This window comes from Sorex fumeus, unplaced genomic scaffold (genome assembly GCF_029834395.1).
Source record: "Sorex fumeus unplaced genomic scaffold, SorFum_2.1 ptg000044l, whole genome shotgun sequence".
Taxonomy (NCBI): domain Eukaryota; kingdom Metazoa; phylum Chordata; class Mammalia; order Eulipotyphla; family Soricidae; genus Sorex; species Sorex fumeus.
The window spans coordinates 37,415,981-37,441,925 of NW_026606101.1; the positions used below are offsets into that span (position 1 = coordinate 37,415,981).

A 25,945-nucleotide genomic window follows, 5' to 3' on the forward strand; every position below is an offset into this window, starting at 1 on the left:
TGTGGAAGTCTGAAGCGGGGCAGGCGCCACGCGGACACCTCAAGCCGAGGGAGAGGAAGGACCGGCTGCGACGCGAAGAGGAAGGCCCCACGGCGCGGTCTGTGCAGTTCCGGGCCGGCCCGTCTCCCCCGTTTCTTGCTGCAGCTGCATGATCCCAGCACCCCCACACTCACCCCGACACACACACACCCTCACACACCTCCCCCCCACACACACACACCTGGCCCCGTCGGAGGGCTGCCCCTCATGGCCGAAGTGAAGGTGAAGGTACAGCCGCCTGACGCGGACCCGGTTGAAATAGAAAACAGGTAAGCCTGTAATGACTGCGCCTCGGGGGCGTGCCTCCACCCGACCCCGTCTTGGTGCGCGCTAGAGCAGGTCCTGGAGCCCGCGGAGTCCGGGGTTGGAGGCCGCTGCGTTTTGGCAGAGCGGGACGCTTAGGGAGTCCACACGCGCTGGCGGCTTCGGGCAAGTTCCTTGGTGCGCCGCCCTCCCGCGTGGCGCCCCCGCCTCTGGGGCTGCGTGTTTCCCCCCCGGCACGTGTGGCGGTGGGCGGCCTCACAAGGGAAGGAGCGACAGAATGGGCGAAGTCCCGGCGCGGTTTGTGATTACAGGACGAGACCTGGCCAGATGGTTTTAGTGCCGCATTTACGAGTTTAGGGTACCAAAGCCTCTTCCAGGTTTTGTAGTGTGCCTGTGCTGTGTTAGTTTCATGGTCTTAACATGTACCATCTGTGGTGATCCTGTGCAAGCTGATGTATTTTTTTTTAATAATGTAGGAGTACTGCTGTTTATTCAGCCATTGATTAAGCTGATTGAATTGGGCATGAACTTCACATTACTTTTTTTATTCAGAATGTTTATTTTATTATTATTTCCCCCACCCCACCTTTTTTTTTTTTTTTTTTTGATTCACCATAAGATGCAGTTACAAAGCTTTCATGTTTGACTTTTGGTCATACAATCATCAAACACCCATCCCTTCACCAGTGCACATTTTCCACCACCAGAATCCTCAGTATTGCCCCCCCTCCCACTCCTGTTCCAACCCTCCCCCTGCCTCTTTGGCGGACAATTTCCCCCACACTCTCTCTCTACTTTGGTTACATTAGATATTTTGACACCAGTCTCACTACCACTCAAACCTGCTGAAAAGGCAATGCTAGACGATTTATTTTGTATTGCTCGTTATAGATAGAATATAATGTCCAGGAAATTCTGTGTCATTCTCTTTCAGGAGCTCTAGTTTATATTCACTGGGGCTTGGCCGTTGATGAGATTGCATGGCGCTAGGGGCAGTTTGTGGGTGTGACTGCCAAGCTACTGGAAAACTGGGGACCTGAGGGAAGGAGGCCCAGTCCCATCCAAGCGGGCCTGGAGATCTCAGTCACGAATTCCCACCTACCTCCACGCAACAGGCCCTAACTGCGTCTTTTGATCTCTTTCGAGATTTATGGGTCTCGGAAATAAGGCCAATAAATGACCTGAGCCAAGGTGTTTTGTGGGTGTGTCTCCCACATACCTAACTTTTGGTCATTTAATTTCTTGGTAAACTTGGCCCCAAGTTGTTGGGCTCTGGCCAAAGGCACAGCAGCAATTTGGGGGTATCTGGAGGTCTGACGGCCCCATCAGGCTGCTGATGCACTCGCCCCACAGGTACAGCTTGACATGCTAACAGCACAAGCTGATGTATTATTGACTTCTTTGTTCATTTCGGGAGCCACTCCTTGCCTGTTCAAGTGGCTTTGTGATGCCAGGCTTGAGCCATATCCCCAACCCTAAGTAGTAGTAGTTGTTGCTGTTGTTGTTGTTGTGTACAGGAATAACTCCAAGAGCAAGTCCCAATTATTGTATCAAAATCTGCCTTGCTTCTAGAAGTGTCTAATTGCCTAGTTTACAGCCTTAATACTTCCCAATGCTTTGTATCTTCACCTTGTATACTTGTTACAGATGAAATACTTGAAGGTTTAGCATGAACATATTTGTGTTTTCATGTGACTTCTATTTTAATTTTAAGTTCATATTACTACTGAGAAGGTACTCTTAGCAATAATAATGTAAATTCCCCAGGTGGGAATAGGTTTTGTGCCTTGGCCTGTTCCCCCTGGCAGCTTGGGGTCTGCCATCTTCCCTTTGAATGGACAGCCAGGTAGGGGCCCGCAGTGAGGAGACATGCAGGGCCTCATGGGATGGGGGCCGGGCTGGCCCTTTCCTCCCCTGCCCCAACAAGACCCCGAGTCACTGCCCATGAACGAGCCCTCTGGCTACTCAAGAAGCAGCTTAAACCATGATCCCAGAGACTCCGAAACGAATCCCTGAACCCAGCGGCGTTTGGCAGAAATCCCTCCAGATTTAATTAAGATTTCAGAATTTCAAAATAGATATTGTATACTATTCATTATCAGCAATAGAAAACAAGTTGTCTAATGTTGCCTTTTCAGCAGATGTGAGTGTTGGGGTAAAATCCCAAATAATGGTGGATCTGGTGTTGAAATATTGAATGTAATCAAAGTAGAGAGAGAGAAATGTGGAAACCATTTGCCACACAAGTAGGGAAGGGGTGGGATGGGGGTTATACTGGGGTTTTTGGTGGTAGGAAATTGCACTAGTGAAGGGACCGGTGTTTCATCATTGTATGACTGAGACTTAAACCTGAAAGCTTTGTAACTGCTCTCACAGTGATTCAATAAATTAATTTATAAAAATAAAATTAAAAGCATCAATAGTGGAAAAATAATAATAATAATGTAAATTTGTATTCTGAAAGATTCTCCACAGTATCATGCTTTAACTCACAATCATTAGAAACCCAAATAGTCAAATGTAAGAAAAAGCACAATTTCAAAACTGTTCTGCTAATATTTTTACCCCATTGCCTTATGGAATAGGGGAGAGCACAAATAATATGAATGTCTTTGTTTCCAGGATTATAGAATTATGCCACCAGTTCCCTCATGGAATTACAGACCAAGTAATTCAAAATGAAATGCCTCATATAGAAGCCCAACAACGAGCTGTGGCCATCAATAGACTATTGTCCATGGTAAGTTGAATCCGACCAGTGCTTGCAATTATGTGTTATGATTATTGTTACTTCTTATTGTGTTTCATGTAGTCATTTGGAGTGTGTGTGTGTGTGTGTGTGTGTGTGTGTGTTTGTTTGTTTGTTTGTTTTGGGTGTGTTTTGGGTATCTCAGCCACACACAGCTATGCTCAGAGCCTACTCCTGGCTTTGTGCTCCCGGATCACTCCTATTTTAAGAACTATACGTTGTGCCCGAGATTGAGCCTGAATTCACTACATGCGAGACACACCCTACCCTCTTACTATCTCTACAGCCTTTTCATGTAACTGGTTGAAAATATTATGTTGTATCTGATAAAATACTCCAAACTGGGGCTGAGAGATCAGGTTAGGTACTTGCTTTTCACATGACCAAACTGGGTTTGAATCTGGCACCCCATATGGTACACCAAGCATGGTTGGGAGTGATCCTGAGCACTGAGACGGGGTAACAATACCTGAGCACTAATGGGTGTCACCCCAAAACAAAAAAGATTCCAGACTTTGGGACCAGAAAGTAAGTATAGCAGATAAGGCACTTGCTTTGCATACTGATGATCTGGGGTCAATCACCAGCTCCCCACTTGGTCCCCAAGCCTGCTAGGAATAATCCCTGAGCACAGAGCAAAGAGTAAGTCCTGAGTACAGCCAGACGTGGCCAATACAAAAAACGGCAAATAAGTTCCCAAACTAAGAACTATCTTAAATGTGCCTGAACTGAGGAAAGAAGAAATAAGCACATTACTTTGCAATGAAGTAACCGTACGATGACTATTTATATTTATTAACTGATTGTTATTGTAATACATGGGGCACATAAGCAATTATTTGTTTCTCCTTTTGTTTGCTTTATACTGCTGCTGTTGGACCAGTCATCATAAAATACTCACCTCCCCACCTAATTTTTCTTCAAGCAGTCTCAGAACCAATTTATCAAGATGCTCCACATGGCCAACCCAGGTTCAGTCCCCAGCACCACATATAGTCCCCTGAGCCCTGCCAAGATGAAGCCTTGAGCACCACCGGATGTAGGTTCCCCCATAGCATATATAAGCTTTGCAGGCCATGTAGTTTTTGTTAACAACCGTTCCGCTCTGTACTTACTTTCAGATCATATATGAATAAATGGGTGTGGTTATGTTCCTGTAAAGTTTTATTTCTGAAAATAAGCAGGGGATCAGATTGCTGACCCCTCATTCAAAACAAGGATAAAGGACTGTTGCAGACTTTTAGTCAGTTTCTGAGGTAAAGGTCTTCAAGTAGAAGAAGTCTCTTCCAAGACCCACATATCAGTGAAATAGAATTTAAAATTCAGAACTGGACCCTCGGGTAAGTTAATCTTCGATAAAGGAGCAAAATTTATGAAGAGGAACAAGAAAAAAATTTCTTCAATAAATGGTGCTGAGAAAACTGGTCAACTAAAAAATAAATAAATAAACCCAGACCTCTAACACATGCACAAAAGTCAAAATGGATTAATGACCTCACTATCAGACCTGAATCTGTAAGTTCCATAGAGGAAAACAGAATTCTTCATGATATTGATACTAGAAACATCTTTAAGACCGAAACACCACTGACCAGACAAGTGGAAGCAAAGATAAAAAAAAAATGAGACGCTAAGAAGCTTCAGCACCTCAGAGGAAATCATGACCAGAATACAAAGACAGCCCACAAATTGGGAGATACTATTTGTCCACCATAGAGGGTTAATATCCAAGGTATATAAAGCACTTATAGAACTTTATGAGAAAAAAAAAATCCAACCCCATCAAAAAATGAGGATAAGAGATTAATGAGACTTTATCAAAAAAAAAATACAATGGCCAAAGGCATATGAAAAAATGCTCTATGTCACTGGTAATCAAGGAAATGCAAATCAAGGCAAACAACAAGATGTCACCTCACATCAGTGAGACTGAAAATCATTTAAAAGAACAACAACTAGTTATGAAAAATGTAGAGGAAAAGGCACCTTCATTCACTGTTGGTGAGGTTGTTAACTGGCCCAACCTTTTTGGAAGATAATACGGACATTCCTCAAAAAATTCGTAATTGAGAGGCTGGAGAGGTGGTGCAGCAGATAAGGTGTTTGCCTAGCATGCAGCCCGTCCAGGTTCAATCCTTGACACTCCATATGTTTCTTTGGGCCCCCTAGGAGTAGCTCTTGAGCACAGTCAGAAGTAACCCCAGAGCATTGCCAGGTATGGCCCCAAACAAAAACTAGTAGTTGAGTTTCCATATGACTGGTCATAGCAGTTCCACTCCCAAGGGCCCAAAAACAATGCAAAAAGGACATCTGCTCTTGCGTGTTCATTGCAGCATTACTTACAGTAACTCAAATGTGTGAACAACCCATGTGATCAGGAGTAGATGACTGGATAAAGAACCCGTGGTCCAGATACACAGTGGAATACTAATTTGACTGTAAGAAAAGATGAAGTCGGGTGCTCTTAATTCACACACTTATTTCCCAATCTATGTTCTTGCTATTGAATTTCTTCAGGCTCTTGACTTTTTACCTGGACTGTAATATAGTACTTCTTGGCTCCGTCTGTCTCACAGCACCCAGCTGATCTGTCTTTGTTTTTGGAGGGTGGAGTAGTTTGTGACCAAGTGGCACACAAGAGCTACTCCTGGTTCTGTTCTCAGGGGTCATTCCTGGCAGAATTCAGGAGACCCTATGTGGCACCATGAATCAAACTAGGGTCAGCCACATTCAAGGCAGCACCTTTACCCCTATACTATCTCTGGCCCTAGCTGAACTCTCTCAATACATATCTGACCAAATCGATTCTGCCTCCCATCCCACACAACTCCCTCCTCCCCACAAATTACTTTTCTATGCTAGAGATTTAAGTCCAGTTTTCTGCATTTTTCACATCTAGTTCATACCTTCCTCATCTGACTCATCTCCTTCTATTGTGTAAACAAAAGGGCTGCAACTTCTATCCCTCCTCACCTCCCTAGTCTCAGGCTGCTTCCTCCACCCTGGGGAGGTCGATGGCAATGGGCAGTCGAAGGAAGGAATGAGGGCTAAGTTGGTCTCAATTGCCGTTTATTCTAATCTCATCTCCATTCACTTCTGATTCTCCCTCTGCTTCTCACCCCAGTCATGCTACTTCATTCTCCTTCTCGATTCCTCTTCATTCTCCTTCTACCTCCTTCATTCTCCTCCTCCTCCTGGCTCTGGATACCCCAGCCCCTTCTTACAGCCTAGTTCAGTCCCCAAACATGAGGGATTGGGGCTTACATATAGGTGTGGTCACAATCAGTAGGGGTAAAGTTCTTTCCCTCAGGGGAGTCTTCTTCTAGGACAGATTCTCTTTCAGCAGGACGACCCGCCCAAGAGCAGAATCCCATGGATGTGTTTCTCCTCTCCTTATCCAACAAATATATAAACATTCATAATAGTAATCATTTTGTATGGACACAGGAAGACATACATTAATTAATGCTTATAGAATTGCTCTCCTGGGGTCATCTCAATCTCAGACTACAGTGCTCAGACCAGATTAGTCTTTCCTGTCCCTAGCAGGGTCCTAATCTGGTCATTACTTTTGAATCATGACAGCATCTGTCCATGACTATGCTCTCAACTTATAGTTGAGTATTGTGGCACTTTGGCCTGGCCCATTTCAATGCCAGGGTAGCTCACAGCTTGCCCTGGTCCCATTCAGTTCCTCATCGGGACCCTGCTTTTGGGGTGCTAGGAACAAAGGGCAACTGAGGCTTAAGTAGAGAAAGCAGAATGCCTGGGAGTGAATAATATTCGAAGCCAATTAAATCCCAAGTTACAAAAGCATAATATTAACTGTCTTCCTGTGTCTACTCAAAAAGGACATTGCTTTAAAGTAAACTATTCAATAGATGTAAGGAGAGGAGAAGGGCATATTAACTTACATATAAAATCATAGATTTCAGAGGAATCTGACCTTACAAGTTAACAGAGTCTGATTAGGGGGAAAAGCTGATTAATTGGTTGGGGAAGAGAGCATAGAGAAGTTACAGATAAGCACAGAGGAATGGGAGTGACTCGGGAACACTGTGATGGGTGCAACTGATAAACCTAAACTCCTTGTGGTAAGGGAAAAAGGACAAACCAAAGTCATCCTACATTCTATTACTGTTGCTGACAAGTTAGGTTTCTGAGAGGACAGATTGGTTCTGTGTCCTTGCTACTCTATGCTGTGTGGCTCAGGTCCTTTGCCCATTCTTTTTTTGTTTGTTTTTGTTTTTTGTTTTTTGTGTGTGTTTGGATCACACTCAGCAATGCTCAGGGATTACTGCTGGCTCTGTACACAGGAATTACTTCTACAGTGCTTGAGATGTTGGGGATTGAACGTGGGTTGCTGTCCATTATCTATCTATCTACGTACCTATCTTTCTTTCTTTCTTTCAATTTTTGAATCACTGTGAGATACAGTTACAAAGCTTTCATGTTTGAGTTTCAGTCATACAATGATCACACACCCATCCCTTCACCAGTGCATACCAGTGTCCCCAGTATTCTCCACACACCCCCATGGCAGACCAATTTCCCCCATACTGTCTCTCTAATTTGGGGCATTATGGTTTGCAATACAGATACTGAGAGGCTATCACATTTGGTCCTTTCTCTACTTTCAGCACAAATCTCCCATCTAGAACTATCCCTCCAACCATCATTGACTTGATGATCTCTTCTCTATTCCAGCTGCCTTCTCCCCTAGCTCATGAGGCAGGCTTCCAACCATGGAGCAGTATTCCTGGCCCTGTCTCTATGTCCTTGGATGTCAGTTTCATGTTATTTTATATTCCACAGATGAGTGCAGTCATTCTATGTCTGTCCCTCTCTTTCTGACTCATTTCACTTCGCATGATACTCTCCATGTCCATCCGTTTATAAGCAAATTTCATGACTTCATCTTTCCTAAACGCTGCATAATATTCCATTGTTGAGATGTACCAAAGTTTCTTTAACCAGTTTTTTGTTCTCAGCACTCGGGTTGTTTCCAGATTCTGGCTATTGTGAACAGTGCTTCAATGAACATACATGTGCAGATGTCATTTCTACTGTGATTTTTTTCACCCTCAGGATATATTACCAGAAGTGATATTGTGAGGTCATATGGAAGCTCAATTTCTAGTTTTTGAAGTAATTGCCCATATTGTTTTCCAAAAAGTCTGGACCAATCGGCATTCCCACCAACAATAAAAGATAATCCCTTTCTCTCCATATCCGTGCCAGCACTGGTTGTTCTTGTTCTTTTTGATATGTGTCAGATGATATCTCATTGTTGATTTTTCATCCCCTGATGATTAGCAATGTAGAGCATTTTTTCATGTGCCTTTTGGCCATTTGCATTTCTTTTTTGAGGAAGCTTCTATTCAGTTCTCCCCATTTTTTGATAGGGTTGGAGGTTTTTTCCTTGTACAGTTCTACGAGTGTCTTATATAACCTGGATGTTAACCCCTTATCTGACGGGTAGTGTGTAAATATACTTTCCCATTCCATGGGATTTCTCTGTATATTGGTAACTGTTTCCATTGGGGTGCAGAATCTTCTTAGTTTAATATAGTCCCATTGTTTATGTTTGTTTCCACTTGTTTGGAAACAAACAAGTAGTGTTTCATCCTTAAAGATGCTTTTAGCTTCAATATCATGTGGAGGGTTCTGCCTACTTTTTACTCCCCATACCTTACTGATTCAGGTCTGATTTGAGGTCTTTACTTTCATCTGACTTTTGTGCCTGGTGTTAGAGGTCAGAGTTCCATTTTTTTGTAGGTATCTGTCCAGTTTTCCTAGCACCATTTGTTGAAGTGGCTTTCCTTGTTCCACTTCACATTCTTGCTCCTTTATCAAAGATTAAGTGATCATATATTTGAGACTCTGTGACAGAATATTCAACTCTGTTCCATTGGTCTGCAGGTCTGTTTCTAATCCAGTACCATGCGGTTTTAATTACTACTGCTTTGTGATACAGTTTGAAGTTGGGAAAAGTGATGGCACCCATCTTCTTTTTCCCCTGGATTACTTTAGCTATTCGTGGGGGTTTATTGTTCTATATGAATTTCAGGAGTGTTTTGTCTATTTCTTTGGAAAATGTCATGGATATTTTGATAGGGACAGCATTAAATCTGTATAGTACTTTGGGGAGTATTGCCATTTTGATAATTGTAGTCCTCCCTATCCATGAGCAGGGGATGTGTCTCCATTTCCTAGTGTCTTCTTTTATTTCTTGAAGTAGTGTTTTGTAATTTTCTTTGTATAGGTCCTTCACCTCTTTTAGTTAAGCTGATTCCATGGTACTTGATTTTCTGAGGCAGTATTGTGAACCTGATTGGTTTTTTATCTCTCTTCCTTCTCTTTCATTATTTGTATATAGGAAAGCTGTGGACTTTTGGGTGATGATTTTATAATCTGCCACTTTACTATGCAAACCTATTGTTTCTAAGAGCTTTTTTGTAGAGTCTTCAGGATTTTCTAAGTATAGTATTATATCGTCCGCAAATAGTGATAGCTTGACTTCTTCCCTTCCTAGTTTATGCCCTTGATATCTTTTTCTTGTCTAACTGCTTTGGCAAAAACTTCCAGTACTATATCGGAGAGGAGTGGCGAGAGTGGGCAACCTTGTCTTTTTCCGATCTTAGTGGGAAGGCTTATAGTGTCTCCCCATTGAGAATAATGCTTGCTGTGGGCTTGTGGTTGATGGTTTTGACTATATTGAGGAAAGTTCCTTCAGTGCCCATTTTGCTGAGAGTTTTCATCATAAAACAGTGCTGAATCTTGTCAAATGCTTTCTCTGTATCTATTGATATGATCAGATGGTTTTAATCTTTTCTTTCATTGATAAAATGAATTATGTTGATTGCCTTGCGAATGTTAAACCATCATTGCATTCCAGGAATGAATCCTACTTGGTCATGGTCTAAGATCTTTTTGATGAGTCTTTGGATTATTCTGTTTGCTAAGATTTTGTTGAGCATCTTTGTGTCTGTGTTCATCAGGGATATCAGCCTGTAATTACCTTTCTTTGTGGTATCCCTGTCAGCTTTTGGTATCAGGGTGATATTTGCTTCATAGAAACTGTCTAGAAATGTTTCTGATTCTTCAATTTCCCGGAAAAGCTTGAAAAGAATGGGGAGTAAGTCCTTTAGAGATTTGGAAGAATTCACTGGTGAATCCATCTGGGCTAGGATTTTCGTTTTGAGGGGAGACTTAATACTGTTTCAATTCCTAGATGGCCTGTCATTATATTTCAAGATTCTTGCTATCAACTTCTATAAGTTTCCCTGAACACTCAGGGTGGGCCAGAACTTTATCTGAGATCCCATCCCATCTTCCCCTTAACTTTATTTCAGTTCAACCATATGTATTGAAGTTAGTGTGTGATTCTCTTTTATATATTTTGGTGTTTTGGGCCACACCTGGCATGCTTAAGGGTTACACCTGCCTCTGTGCTCAGGAATCACTCCTAGAAGGGCTCGGGGGACCATTGGTATGCTGGAGATTGAACCTGGGTCGGCTGCTTGCAAGGCAGGCGCCCTACCCGCTGTACTATCCCTCTATCCTCATGATTCTCCTTTAGAATTCATATTTGTCTCCACAAAACACCTCACAGTGAATGCTTGTATTCGGTGAATCCAGTGGCTAAATGGAGCCTTCAAATTGAATTTGTCATATAATCACCTTGAGGATAAAGGGATGGTGTTAACTATTCATACATAAGAACATTTCCAAGTCATAAGTCTTCCCATTCTTAACTCAGAGGAATAGGATCACTCTTAGGCATCTAGTCGTGCAACACACTTGAATGCTCTAGAGTTGATATCCAAAAAAATTCAGAAGCAGAGCCATGCCCAACAGTGTTCAGGGATTCCTCCCAGTGATGCTCAGGGAACCATCTAGTGCCAGGGATCCAACCACGGTTGATTACATGCATGCACGTCAAGCACCTTCACCTCTTAACTATCTCTCACCTAGAAGGGTGTTTTTTGATTTGTGGTATAAAAACAAAATTTTATCTTTTTATTCATAGGTTTATTTCTTTGCCTAATTTCTTATAACACTATAGAAATCACACATATCAGTAAATGTGACAGTTAACCTTGTTAACTTTATTATAGAGTATTTATGCATGTACAGCTTTTACTTGAACTCATGTAAATTATTTCTACCATTTTATTATATATTTATTGAATATATTTGAATATGAATTTTTGTTTATTCTGAAGCTGCTTTTTTAAAATTCTTTATCATGCATGTGGCTGAAGGTGGGGCCTTGCATGTGGCCAACCTGGGTTCGATGCCATATGGTCCCTGAGCACCACCAGGAGTAATCCCTGAGTGCATAACCTCGAGCATCATCAGTTGTGGCCCCAAAACAAAAACCTTTAGCACTGATTGTATAACCATGTCAGAATCCAGAATATAAAAATTGCTAGATAGGACTAGAGAGATAGTACAGAGTATAACGCGTTGCACATGGCCCACCCATATTCAATCGCCAGCATCCCATATGGTTACCCATATGAGATGGGTCCCCTGAGCACCGCCAGGAATAATTCCTGAGAGCAGAGTAATTCCTGACATCACCAGGTGTGACACCCCCAAGAAATGTTAGATATTAATATTTTAGAATATTATGAACTTAACAGCTGGATTTTTTTTTCTTTTTGGGTCACACCTGGCAATGCTCAGGGGTTACTCCTAACTCATGCACTTAGGAATTACTCCTGGCGGTGCTCAGGGGACCATATGGGATGCTGGAAATCAAACCTGGGTCAGCCGTGTGCAAGGCAAATGCCCTACCCGCTGTGCTATCACTCCAGCCCCAACAGCTAAATTTTTAAAGATACATTCCCATAAGCAAAAACTTTGGCGTCAAATGAGGAGCTTGAAAATAATTGGGAGGGGGCTGGAGTGATAGCACAGTGGGTAGGGTGTTTGCCTTGCACGCAACCTGACCAGGGTTCAATTCCCAGCATCCCATATGGTCTCCTGAGCATGGCCAGGAGTGGTTCCTGAGTGCATGAACCAGGAGTAACCCCTGAGCATTGCCGGGTGTGACCCAAAAAGCAAAAAAAAAAAAAAGAAAATAACTGGGAGTTAGGATGGTAGCACGGTCCTCCCATCGTTCATCGATTTCCTCAAGCAGGCCCAGTAACGTCTCCATCGTGACATCGTGAGATTTGTTGTTAATGTGTTTGGCATATTGAATATGTCACGGGTAGCTTGCCAAGCTTTGCCGTGTGGGTGAGATACTCTTGGTAGCTTGCCGGGCTCTCCAAGAGGGGCAGAGGAATTGAACCCAGCTCAGCCGGGCCGGCTTTGCACGAGGCAAACGCCCTACCACTGTGCTATCACTCCAGCCTGGGAGTTAGGATATATTTCAAAAATAATTCACTTTCTTTTTTTTTTTAAACCTTAGGGTCAGTTGGATCTTTTAAGGAGCAGTACAGGTCTCCTGTATAGAATAAAGGATTCTCAGAATGCTGGGTAAGCACTTATTTTTTTTTTAATTTGAGAAAATCTAATTATTACAAAAGTCCTTTGTTTCATGGGGCCATTAATTTGGTACAGAATTACATAGTGTAAACATTCGCGCCTCCTATCATGGTTTCTATTTCTCAGAGATAACTGCCCTTAATAATTTGGCAAATATCTTTAGTTCTGAACCTGTATAAATATGTGCAGCTATTTATCTGTTTATATACTACATATAATCTCTCTTTTTTTTTTTTAACAAAAAACGAGATCTTGCTTTATATACTGTTTGCAATTTGTCTCATTACATTTACTGTGCCTGGACATCTATTCATTCTGGCCCATATAGCCCTGTCTTTTGTAGTGGGTCCTTTTAATCGATAAGTCAATCTTTTGGCCTTTATGCTTATTCATAATCATGTAGATCAGTCTGTTCTCCTTTGCCCTTTTAATTCTACTTTATTCTCTTGCAGTAAAATGAAAGGATCAGATAACCAAGAAAAACTAGTATATCAAATAATAGAGGATGCTGGAAACAAAGGTAAGCATGAGAAAGAAAAAATACTGTTTTGAACCCAGATGTCGGGACTGGCTTCTTTGGTGGAGATTTCTGTGCCTCGGCTGTTAAAAGAGGAGATGAGTGTAACATACAGAGTAACATAGATGCTTAATGGACACCCAGGAGCAGTGCAATCATTGCCTCATTAGATTACTATAGGCAGGAATGGAAAGAAATATCTGAATTCTGAACCACATGAATGTATTACCAATTCAAAATAAAACAATGGGTTTTTTTGGTTTGGTTTGGTTTGGTTTGGTTTGGTTTGGTTTTGAGGGGTTGACTTTCAGTCAGAAGACCTGAAACTTCTGGTAGTTGAATGTGATAACCCAACAATACAGTTCTGTAAGGGCCCACCCTATGGTGCCAGGAGGTACCCCAGAGTTACTCAGGGTTCCTCCAGGCCCGCACACACGTATCCAGCAAAGCTTGGAGGACCAAGTAATTCTGGGCATTCAGTCGGGGTCAGACTTAGCCCCTGTACTATCCCTCTGACCTAAAACTTGAGAGTTTAGTAATTTTTTTTCTTTCTGTGGGTCCCACCTGGAAATGCACAGAGTTTACTCCTGGCTCTACACTCAGGAATTACTCCTGGCAGTACTCAGGGGACCATATGGGATGCTGGGAATCGAACTAGGGTAGGCCGCATGCAAGGCAAATGCCCTACCCACTGTGCTATCGCTCCAGCCCCCATTGTAAATTATTTCTAAACCAGTGATCAAATGCGGATCAAAGGATCTGAGCAGAGTTTGATCCCGGTTTAGAAAGGAAGCCTAACTTTCTTCATCTTTTTTGTTAATTGTGAATAACATCTCTGAGGTTTTTGCAGAAACTACAGATATATTTAATGCCGTGTTGATAAGATAGGTCCCTCCACAGCTCTTTAATACCTCTCCTATTCCATTCAAAGAACTATTTAGATTGCTATCATTAGTTTGTTCGATTATTTTTGTTTTGTTTGTTTGATTTGGGTTTTTGGCCTCTCCCAAGAAGTGCCCAGAGTTCACTCTTGGCAGTACTCAGGAGACTTGGGGATTGAATCTATGCCAGCCACATGCAAGGCAAGTACCTTACCACTGTACTATCTCTCTAGCCCCCCCCACTTAGTCTGTTTGAATGATTGATTCTAACTTCTGGTATTAACAATTATGTATTAACTTGAGATCATTTGGTTTCTATGATTATCATTTAAATGAAGATTTAACAATGGACACATAAAAAAATTCTATTAAAAAATAATTCTTCTGGACTGGAGAGAGAACAGTGGGTAGACTGCTTTCCTTGCTTATCGCCGACAAGGTTTGATCCCCAGCGTCCCATATGGTCCCTTGAGCCCACAAAGAATGATCCCTTAGTACAGAGCAAGGAGTAAACTGGCATGTCAAAAAAAAAATGCTTCAAATTCTTTAAAATAATATTATTTCATTATGCCTCTACTTTGAAAAGAAAATAGGATGATGGAACTGGAGAAATAAATGATACAAAGCGAGGAGTAGGCCCAGAGGTACATCCTATGTGTTACCCAACCACACTCCACCCCCAGCATCCCAAAAAGCTCAAGATTTTTCTTTCACTACAAAATTAGGCTTTTCATATGTATTTTTTATATGTGAGGGAGACCTCCCTAGTAAGTACTAAGTATCTGGGCTTCTCTCAGCCTTGTCTGAGAACTGCAGATACTTGGGGAGACCAGGGCCATGCCTTTTAGTGAAGTGGGGGGTGTAGGGGAGAATTAAGTGCCACGGATTGCACTTGGGTCCTGCTGCATATATTTGAATCATCTTTCTGGGCCCTTTTTTATGTTTTTCCCCCACTTTGTTTTTGTGGTACCAGAAATCAAACCCACAGCCTCACAATGTAAGGCAAATACTCAGCCCCTGAGTTCATCCTCAGCCCATAAAATGTTTTTAAAAGGTACAACTAGGGCTGGAGTGATAGTACAGAGGGTAGGGCATTTGCCTTGCAGGCAGCCGACCCAGGTTTGATTCCCAGCATCCCATATGGTCCCCCAAATACTGCCAGGAGTAATTCCTGAGTGCAAAGTCAGGAGTAACCCCTAGGCATCTCCGTGTGTAACCCAAAAGAAAAAAGGAAAAAAAGGTACAACAATAGGACTTTAACTATGCTCTAAGAACATATTTTGGAGGGCGAGAGGTGATTTGGGCGATATACTCAGGGCCTTTTCCTGGCTCTTTGGTCAGGGATCACTCCTGGCAGTGCTTAAAGAAATATTTGTGGTACTGGGGATTGAACTGGAGTTACTGCATGTAAGGCAAGTCTTAACCCCCTATATTATCTCCCTGGCCTTAAGAGTATATATTCACGTGTTTTACTAGTTTTAGAATGAAATATAAGTAATAAGATATATGCACAAATCCCATAAGTGCCTAACTTAATTTATTTTCCTCTTACAGGAATATGGAGCCGAGATATCCGATACAAAAGTAATTTGCCATTAACAGAGATTAACAAAATCCTAAAGAATTTGGAAAGTAAAAAGCTTATCAAAGCTGTTAAGTCTGTGGCCGTGAGTAATTTTCTTTTACTTCCCGATTGTTTACTATATATACATTTGCTCCAGCTGTGTATCTCTGTGCACATGCACTACCTGTTAAACCCACACCAACTCTTGTATTTTAACCACTTAAAGATCTAAAACTAATTTGCTCTCTTCCATACTATGCAGCTGTTAAGAAAGTTGAGGTCATGAAATTTGCTTGTAAGTGGATGGTCATGGAGAGTATCATGCCAAGTGATAAGAGTCAGAGAGTGACAGACATAGAAAGACTGTTATTTTATATTGAGGAATATAAATTAACATAATAGGAGACTGACACCCAAGGACAGTAGACATAAGGGCCAGGAAGATTGCTCCATGGTTGGAAGCCTGCCTCATGAGCTAGGGGAGAAGGCAGCTGGAATAGAGAAGAGATCAAGTCAATGATGATTGGAGGGATGGTTCTAGATGGGAGATTTGTGCTGAAAGTAGATAAAGGACCAGATGTGATAGCCTCTCAGTATCTGTATTGCAAACCAAATACCCCAAAGTAGAGAGAGAGTATGGGGGAAATTGTCTGCCATGGGGGGTTTGGGGGTTGTAGAATATGGGGACATTGGTATACACTGGTGGAGGGATGGGTGTGTGATCATTGTATGACTGAAACTCAAACATGAAAGCTTTGCAACTGTATCTCACGGTGATTTAATAAAAAAAACTTTTTTTTAATTTGCTCTCTTTTATAGAGAATTTTTGAGGTCATGAAAATATTTTATGGTATGTCTGGTCATTTATTTCATCCTGGCACATTAACATACTCATTAAACAAATGCCTTGCATTTATTTGCTATGTGGCAGGCTCTGTTCTGGATGCCTAGAGGGAAAGCCAGAAAGATCCTTGTCCTGGTTGAACCTCTGTTGCAGCACACTGCTGATTCTCCCCCTTATCCTGCCCTAGTCTTGTCAGATCCCTCAGGCTCCATTCTTCAGAGCTAGCTCTAGCCGGGACTTTTAACTGCTGACCTCAACGGTTTTAGGCAATAGAGGAGCTAAGCTATTCCTGCCAGATGTTCCCAGACTTACTTAGAACAAATTACTCAGACCCTGTAAACCTACCTTCTCTAAGCAAACAGAATGCACCCACACACCCAAGATGACTACCAGTGCCTGGACCGCTCGGTTCCTTCCCGGGAGCAGTACTACCTATTTATTGTTTACCTTTTGTATTGAAATATCATTGTATTATAATGGAGGTTTCAAGTGGATATCATCAAAAGTCAAGTGTGATGTTGCACAAGCTTATTTGATTTAGTTCATTTCACCTAGTGTGATTTTATCAAGTGATTTTGTATCATACTGTTTCATAATTTCTTTAACTGATAGTTTCAAATATATTCAAAATTAGAGGAAATAATATAGTAAACCCCCAAGTACCTAGTTACTAGTTTCAAAATTTCACTAGTTTTCCTTCTACTTCTCTTTTTGTTTGGCTTGGTTTTAGGCCACACGAGACAGTGCCCAAGGCTTACTCTTGGCTCTATACTCAGTGATCACTCCTGGCTCTGTGCTCAAGGAACCTTATGTGGTACAGAGGATTGAACTGGAATTGGCCATGTGTAAGGCAAGCGCCTTACCTCCCTAACTGCCCCCTGCCCATTCTTTCTCCCCAACCCATACATCCTTTTAATAACTCTGTTGAGGTATAATTAGCATATCATCGTTTAAGTATATCATCAAGTTGATCCTTTTAAAGTGTATAGTTCAGTGTTTTTTAGTATACTCATCAAGTCATGTACCCATCACACTGTGTTAATTTTAGGCTATTTCATGATCTCATAAAACAACCCTACATGATCTCATAACAACAACCTGCAGGCCCTGAAAACTACTTGTACAGTCTTTTCTATAGATCTGCCTATTTTGGATGTTTCATATAAATAAATTCATATAGTATGTGGTCTTTGTGTCTGGTTTTTTACTTAGTATTTTTGAGGTTGAGATTATAATCCAAATTATAAAGCATTCATGAGTCCATACTGATTGATTGTTTTTGTGGGGGGGAGCCACATCCAACTTTGTTAAGAGTTTAGTCTTGGCTCTGAGCTCAGGAATAACTCCTGGTAGTGCTTGGGGGACCATATGGGGTGCTGGGGCTCAAACCCTGGTCAGCTGTAAGGCAAGCGCCTTAACGTGCTGCATTCTCTCTGGCTTCTCTTTGATAAATATTTTAATAAAGTAGAATAGACAAATCTCCCATGAAGAAGAGTTTCAGATAATTTATGTGAATACTCCAGCCTCAAAGTTGAATCCACACTCTAGTGTGGACTGTGCCTGTGACTTCCTTCCATGTGCGGAAATGATGGGGACAGGAAATACCTTCATGTCGGAGAAAACTTAGAAATACACCTAGTGATCATGATTGGTATCTACACTGATCAGTCACATTACTGTTATTACAGTCGTGACCTGGTGACAAATACCCTTTTTAGGAAGTGATGAGAAAGGCTGAAAATTTACAGTAAAGAGACATCCAATATCTGGCCAGAAATTCTCAGCTGTCAAGGAAACTGAGAACACAGTAAGGAGTCTCAGAAAATGATGTAATCAAAAACTTAAGGAGACCTGATAGCCAAATGTAATGTGTATCTTGGACAGGATCCTTGCCCAGAAGCAGAATATTAGGGGGAAACTAAGGAAGCCTGACTAAAGAACAGGATTTAATAATGTATTATGACCAGGAATGTAGCTCATCAGTACAACAGTTCATTTAGAAATTTGTGTTGCCTTATAAGCAGATTTGCTTTGCTTGTTTTTTAGGCCTCAAAAAAAAAGGTATATATGCTGTATAACTTGCAGCCAGACCGTTCTGTAACCGGTGGAGCTTGGTACAGTGACCAAGATTTTGAATCTGAATTTGTGGAAGTGCTTAACCAACAGTGTTTTAAATTCCTTCAATCCAAGGTAAATGCAAAAAAAATGCACTGAAGGTACATTATAAAAAAATTTTTTTTCAATCTTTAAGTTTAACTTGTAGACTAATAGGAATTGAAAATAGTGAAGTTGTCATTTTTGCTCTTGATTTCTCTCTGTATAAACTGTATTCAGAAACCACCAGAATTTTTACTGAGATTTATATTTTTACCCCTCTAGGCAGAAACAGCACGAGAAAGCAAACAGAATCCAATGATCCAAAGAAACAGTTCGTTTGCCTCGTCTCATGAAGTTTGGAAATATATCTGTGAATTAGGGATCAGTAAGGTCAGAATTCAATTTTTAATATTCATCTTTTTAAAAATCTGTGCTACATAGTTTATAGTATATTCCAAATATAATTTGACGGATTCATTTTTTTCAAGTGATACCTATAAATGTTCTTCTAGAGAATTCTGAGAAAGTGCTCTTCTTAGCCACTAGGCCAGGTGGTCCTTGCCATTAAACACTGTCTGGAACTGTGGGTTTCTGAGTTTGGGTTACAGAGCAGCAGAGAGGGTCTTGGCAATGCATTTCATTATCAAAATTGAAAAGTCTGTGCTGACAAGTTCTTAATTCTCTCAGGGGCATTTTAACATATGTGCCAAATGCCAGTTACTTGTCATCGATTAGCATTTACCTTCTTAGGAGATATAAGAGGTGTTACAGTCTTTAGAAGACCTCTACAAAAGAATGGTTTCTGGATGCTTTTCATGGCCAGAGAAAACATTAAAGTGGTTTCTTAAACAAATCATTTTCGTTTCCATTTCCTGAGTCCTAGATTTCTTATTTAAGAAGAGTGGGGAGAAAAGTAAAACTAGAAACTTGGACTACTTGATGCTTTAAGTAACTTTCTGCTTGAGCATCAAATTCTTTTTTTTTTTTTAATTTTATAAAGTAGTTCACAACAATTGATTACATTTAATATTCAGACACCAATCCCACCACCATTACACCTCCCACTACCATATTTCGGATGTTTTCATTCCAATCCCCAACCCCTGCCCCAAAGCAGAACCAAAATAATATATTTTGTATTATTTATTATGAAAAACGGCTGAAAATACTACAAAAGTTTCCTTAGGATAAAGAATGTGAAGATTGTTGTATTTCACCCAGGGGCCATTAAGCCCTTCTATAAGAGATCACTAACGTGTTGTTAAAGGTTGAGCCTTGTATGCTTATATATATCCGTGAAAAAAAAATTTTTTTTCCTCTAAGATTGGTTGCCTCCTGTTTTGAACCCCATAAAATGTGGTGTGATACTTTTGAAATATGGGGATGGGGGGTGTGGTATGAAGTGTCGTGTGCCCACAAATGCAGTCGCGCAGTCCAGGAATAGGTTCACTCGTGGGTGAGACTCGGCCTGAGCATGTGGAGAACAGCCGTGAGCAGGGCAGTGATTGAGTTCTGGAGTTTTTCTGCTGCTGGAATTGGGTCTCGGGGTGGGAAGGGGTCTCACCCAGCTCCCTCCCCGGGCTCCCCAAGTGAAACAGCCTAGCGCAGGGTCTGGTGGCATGGTTATGGCAAGTGGCATGTTATGCTCCCTTCTGAGAGAGAAGGACATGAGAGTCTGGATGGTGGCCAATGACGTGATTACCTGGCACCAGCCAGAGGTGGCTTATGGAGAGCATCAAATTCTTGCCAAAGAAGTACGACCTTTGGGCTGGAGCAATCGTACAGTGGGTAGGGCATTTGCCTTGGCACGTGGCTGACCTGTGTTCAATACCTGGCTTCCCATATAGTTCCCCAAGCATTGCCAGGAGTAACTCCTTTGTGCAGAGCCAGGAGTAACCTCTGAATATCACCAGGTGTGACCCAAAAAGCACACACACACAAAAAAGTGACTTTTATGAAGTTTCTAGATTTCACTTAGGAGTGCCAGAGAGCTAGTACATAGGTTAAGGCACTTCCTTGTATACAGTCAGCCCTAGTGCAATCCTCAGCACCATATAAATGGTGCTCTGAGCGCCATTAGATCCACTCAAGTACAAAGCCAGAAATAGTCCCTGAGTAATGCTGGGTGGCTCAGTTCCCTACCCCCGCCTAATAATAAAATCAAGATTTTACTTGGAAAAAATTCTGCCCCTCGTGTTTGTGCTAACTTAAGCTATTCAGCCTTTTGTGTTTTCAGCTATTCTTAGTGCTTCCCCATTTCACTGAAGAATTGTGACTTTTTGGGGGGGGGGGGGGGGTTCGGGGACACACCCTGTGGTACTCAGGAGCTACTCTTGGCCTTGTGCTCAGGGTAGCTCTGTGTGGTGCTGGCAATTTGAAACAGGGTCAGCAAGTATGTAAGGCAAGTGCTTTACCCTCTGTACTGTCTCCAGCCTAATTGTGACTGTTTGTAACACCCTTCAAAAGGACATCTCCTCGTCTTTTGTGCCCTTTCTAATGTTTCCCTTTTCAGGTAGAGTTGTCCATGGAGGATATTGAAACCATCTTGAATACACTCATCTATGATGGGAAAGTGGAGATGACTATCATTGCTGCGAAAGAAGGCACGGTTGGCAGTATTGATGGACACATGAAACTGTACAGGGCAGTCAATCCGATTATCCCTCCCACAGGTTTGGTCCGAGCTCCCTGTGGACTCTGCCCAGTAAGTTAAAGTGGTTTCATTTAACACTTGGCCATAAACCATTGTAGAAAACACACGTGCCACATAACATCCCAGCAAGCACAGTACATTTATTTCAGACTATAAGGGATGACCAAGAGCTGCATGTGATGGAGCTTTAATGAATAAATCACTTCTTTACTTCCTGTATTAGAATAACTAGGTTAAAGAAATTGGGGTTTCCTGCTCTTTTTGATAAGGGCTATGTTAATGTAAGTGGGAAGGGAATGAAGCTTTGTTAGGAATCTACCATGCTATGTTCTTGGTGATTTATGTGGCCTTGGGAGACCTAAGATCACAAGCTGAAAAGTAACAAACATGATGTTCTTAGTTTAATTTTGGTTTTGTTTTTTTTTGTGGTGCCAGGCAATGCAAGTGCTTTTTTACTGAGTTATATTCCTAACCTAATATTCTTTACCCTGTAGCATCACTTTAAGACCTATTAGTGCCAGCTGTGTGCCGTGGGCATTGCCCCATCCTGATGGCACTCGGATTTATGGGCTGCTGGTCTGTTTTATTTCATTATATACTGGGTCCCTGTATATATAACCAGTGTTCTCTACCATGGTTTCAACTCCTACAGTAAAAAAAGGCTAGCATATTCCATATTTTCTGATTCTGTTTCTTGCTTCACACACATAAAATTTTTAAACATGGGCAGGAGAGATAGATTAGCGGGCAGGGCTCTTATTTCGCATGTGGCCAACCCAGATTCGATCCCTGGCACCCCATATGGTCTCTTGAGCATAGCCAGTTGTGGCCACAAAAGAAAACAAAACAAAATTCTAAACATGCAATGCTTGACTAACCAAGTTACTGGTCAGTTTAGATCTTAATTTTCTGTACTCCTGTTACCTTCTGAGACTTAGGCCAATGGGGAAGTGAACAAGGTTATTTTAAGGCTACAGTAAAAGGGTTCATTAACTCTCACAAAGGTCTTTTTTTCAACACCCCCCCCCCATACACACACACACACACACACACACACACACACACTTTGGTTTTTGCGCCACACCCAGTGAAGCTCAAGGATCTGCACTCAGGAATCAATCCTGGTGATTCCAGGGAACCATATGGGATGCTAAAGATCAAACACAAGCCAGTTGGATGCAAGGCAGATGCCTTGCCCACTATACTATAGCTTCAGCCCCAGGTCCTGTTTTTTTGTTATTGTTTTATTTGCTTTGGGGCCACATGCAGAGATGCTCAAGCTTACTCTTGGCTCTGCATTCAGCGATCAGTCCTGGCCGGGGTTGGGGCACCATACGGGGCGCGGGAGATCAAACCCAGGTCGGCCATTTGCAAGGCAAGTGCCTTACCTGCTGTACCATCTATCTCTCTGACCTCTTAGGTTCTATTATTATATATAACCTTAACACATTGACACCGACATATGCCACTTGTGGCTCACACTTGATTATGCTTTAATTATACAAATTGAGGTGTCCGTGTCAATATGTTAATCTCTTTCAGTTTGAGAGTTTTATTTTTACTATTGCTTTAAATGCTTGGAGCCTGGGTATTTAAGAGAAATTTTAGTTGTGATTGACATTTAAGATCTTTGCCTATAATAGTTTTGGGTTTTTTAATTTATTTTAAATTTGTTTTATTTTCATAAGGATACTTTATGAAAAAATACTTTGTGAAACTTGAAGATACCTTTAAAGAAAATAAAGTTTTTAATAACATCAAAATTAAAACTTGATCTACATCATATTGAGCTTAGATCAAGCAAGACTACTACACTTGATTGTTCAAATGAGTATTATTACAAATGTTATTTTGTCTTTAATAATCTGTAATAGTGATGTAGCTCAGTATCTATGCATGAAAATGGGAAATATTTTGATGTGTTTACTTGTAGTGCCAAGTGGTTCCTGAGTGCAGTATCCACAACATTAAATCCAAGATCTGGGTATTTAAAAAAAAAATTAATGTTTAAACAGATATCACTGATACCTTTGCACTATATGTTAATAAAATCATGTTGTTTAAAAAGGTTTTTTGAAGTCGTTTTATAGTTGTAGAGTTTATACCTTTATATTGGAATGGTTCTCAAAACTGAATATAAACTTTTTTCTTTTTAAAGGTTTTTGATGACTGCCATGAAGGTGGTGAAATTTCACCATCAAATTGTATTTATATGACAGAGTGGCTTGAATTTTAATGGGATTCATTAAATTCCATGGCATTTTACAAATGAAGTTACTTTGGAAGAAAATAATTTGACTCATGATGGATCACCAAATTCCCTGGGAGCAAACTATAGTATTGGATATCCGATTTGCTGCTATGAAGAATGGTCTTTGTTTAAAATCTACCAAGACTAAATTTTATATTGGTAGAATAACCAACAGTAATGGGCAGGTAAGTTAGTAGTGAAATCCATTCTTCAATAAATAATATGCTTGTAAGTTGTGGAGGAGGACTCCTCTGAAGCTTTTGAGTCTACACACTTCAAGAAAAAAGAAGCTGAAAGTCACCATTTACTGAGTTCTGTTGTAATGGCTAGGATTTAAAATGCACATTTCAAGTTTAAGATTTTCATTGGAAATTTTATTATTTGGTTCATTATCACTTTCTCTGTTTCTCAGAAGTTTCATTAAGATTAAATTATAAGTGGTAAATCCAGGAATAATGGGCGCGTATGCAAACTTGGGGAAGGAGGGAGAGAAATGAATGGAATATCCTTTTCCACACTTTAATTTCTTTTTTATTTGAAATACTTTATGAGTATTATGCCACTGTATTTACCATGTTTCACCACATAATCATTTCACTGCATGATTGTATCCTGTGTTTTCAGGAATACTGACAAAATTTTAAGGGGCTGGAAAGATACAGCAGGTAAGGCACTTGCCTTACATGCTGCCAAACCAATTTTAATTCCTGGCACCTCAGATGGTCCCCTGAGCTCTACCAGGAGTGGTTTCTGATTGTAGTCAGAAGTATAGGCCACCAGTTGTGGCCCCAAAACAGAAACAACAAAAATTTTTACAAGCCTTACATACATAAAACAAACCCCAAAAGCTCCACATAATACACATGATTATGCCCCACTTTTTGTTGCAAAATAAACAACAAAAAAATTTTTAATAGCATGAAATCTGTGACAATATTCAGTGAAATACAAGATCACAAACTCAAGTGGTAACTGTTGTCAGGGACCTGTTTCCATTGTGTAAATTTAGTGGGCGTATTTCTACCTAGCCTTTGTTAGTTTTACAAGTCTCACTTTATGGCTCACCTGTATTATTTCCCCTCGCTCCCCAGACTATCATCCTTTAAAATGAATACACACAAAAATAGATATTTCTTGAAGTCTGTCAAGACCCACGTATACTTAATAATAACCCATAAAGCAGCATATTTATAAGAGTGTATGGCATATAAGTGTGGCAAATTTATAAAATGCCATGCTTCTATGATTTAAAGGATATTTATGTGCTGCTTTTCCCCTTGAAATTCCTTGATTTCCATTTGGAGAAATGAGCTTTAATATGTCATTTTTATTCTGACCAACTCAGTAAACTAGCCATATAAGTAATTTTAGGTTTTTAGTTGCTTTTCCTTTATTACTCATTATTAGAGGGTGAGGGAAGGATATAAAATATATGTTGCATAACTACTGCTATCCAGTAGAACTTTGGATAAGGACAGAGTGAAGAACTGAGTTACTATTATGGGGGCTGCAGCAATTGTGGGGGAAGGTATACGAACTGGTGGAAACCAAGCCAGGACCAATCCCTGAATTTTTAATTTTATAACTCTTATGGTTACTGGTTATAATATTGTGAGGAACAACTTAACAATCACATAAATGTTTATTAATTTTTATGGGAATAATATAAAATTTATCCTCAATTGTTTATATGTGTTTTTTCCTATGGAAGAAAAGGACAATAAAGTGTTAACACTTATCTGTACAAGCGTGTCTTTGTTTGAGAAAGGTCTTAAGAAAAGAGTTAGTAGAGCAATTACTATTTCCAAATAGTTCAAGTAGAATCAGACTTTAATTAAAGTTAAATGAATGCTAAGGAGCCTCTTTAAGGAAGACATTCAACTAATTTATCTAATTTGATTTTAAGTTACCATATTGTTTTAATATTAATTATATTTTCATTATGAACACATTTAATATGACAATTTCAAATAACCATTAATGTGTATGAAATTAAAAAGATTTCTACCAAAACAAACCTACCAGAATCTTCATTCTCTAAAGATAACTACTGCTGAAATTTAGTCTTTTCTAACATACGTTTTTTTGAAGTAGGAAGCAGATTTAGAGGTCAAAAGTATTTTGAGGTTTATTTGATGGATTTGGGTACCTTCTAGGCACAGTGAGAATTCACACTGCAGCAAACATCAGGTTGTACATTAGGCGTGGATTCACTGGAAATTGTTTGAGGCATCATAAAGGATATTACAGCCCCGAAAGTGTCAGGAAATTAAAAAGGTTTTTTGAGGGAATATAATCTAAACAATCATGAATTGGTCCATGAAAGAGATCTTTATTATAAAAGTTAAAAGATAGCTAGACCAGGGCTGGAGAGGTAGTACAATGGGTAGGATGATTGCCTTGCTGTGACATCCCATATGTTCCCCTGCACACTGTCAGGAGTGAGCCCTGAGCGTTGCTGGGTGAGACCCTTCCCCCCAAGAAAAGGATCGGTATTTGTAACAAAAGCAAATGGTTCCCAGGATTCATCTTCTGACATCTTTATTTCTCAAGCTTTACAAAGAATCATTTCAAGCACCTAGGGA

General features: G+C 40.6%; 1 protein-coding gene across 1 annotated transcript; it reads left to right on the forward strand.

Moving 5' to 3' along the window:
- The first annotated feature begins 202 nt into the window (after positions 1–202).
- On the forward strand, positions 203–25,418 carry POLR3F (RNA polymerase III subunit F). The gene is made up of 9 exons (XM_056121718.1): positions 203–308; positions 2,926–3,043; positions 12,477–12,544; positions 13,006–13,073; positions 15,506–15,618; positions 18,406–18,549; positions 18,739–18,846; positions 20,969–21,160; positions 23,268–25,418. Exons 1-9 carry the CDS (start codon positions 247–249, stop codon positions 23,343–23,345), a joined length of 951 nt encoding a protein of 316 aa, XP_055977693.1. The 5' UTR covers positions 203–246; the 3' UTR covers positions 23,346–25,418.
- The last annotated feature ends 527 nt before the right edge of the window (positions 25,419–25,945 follow it).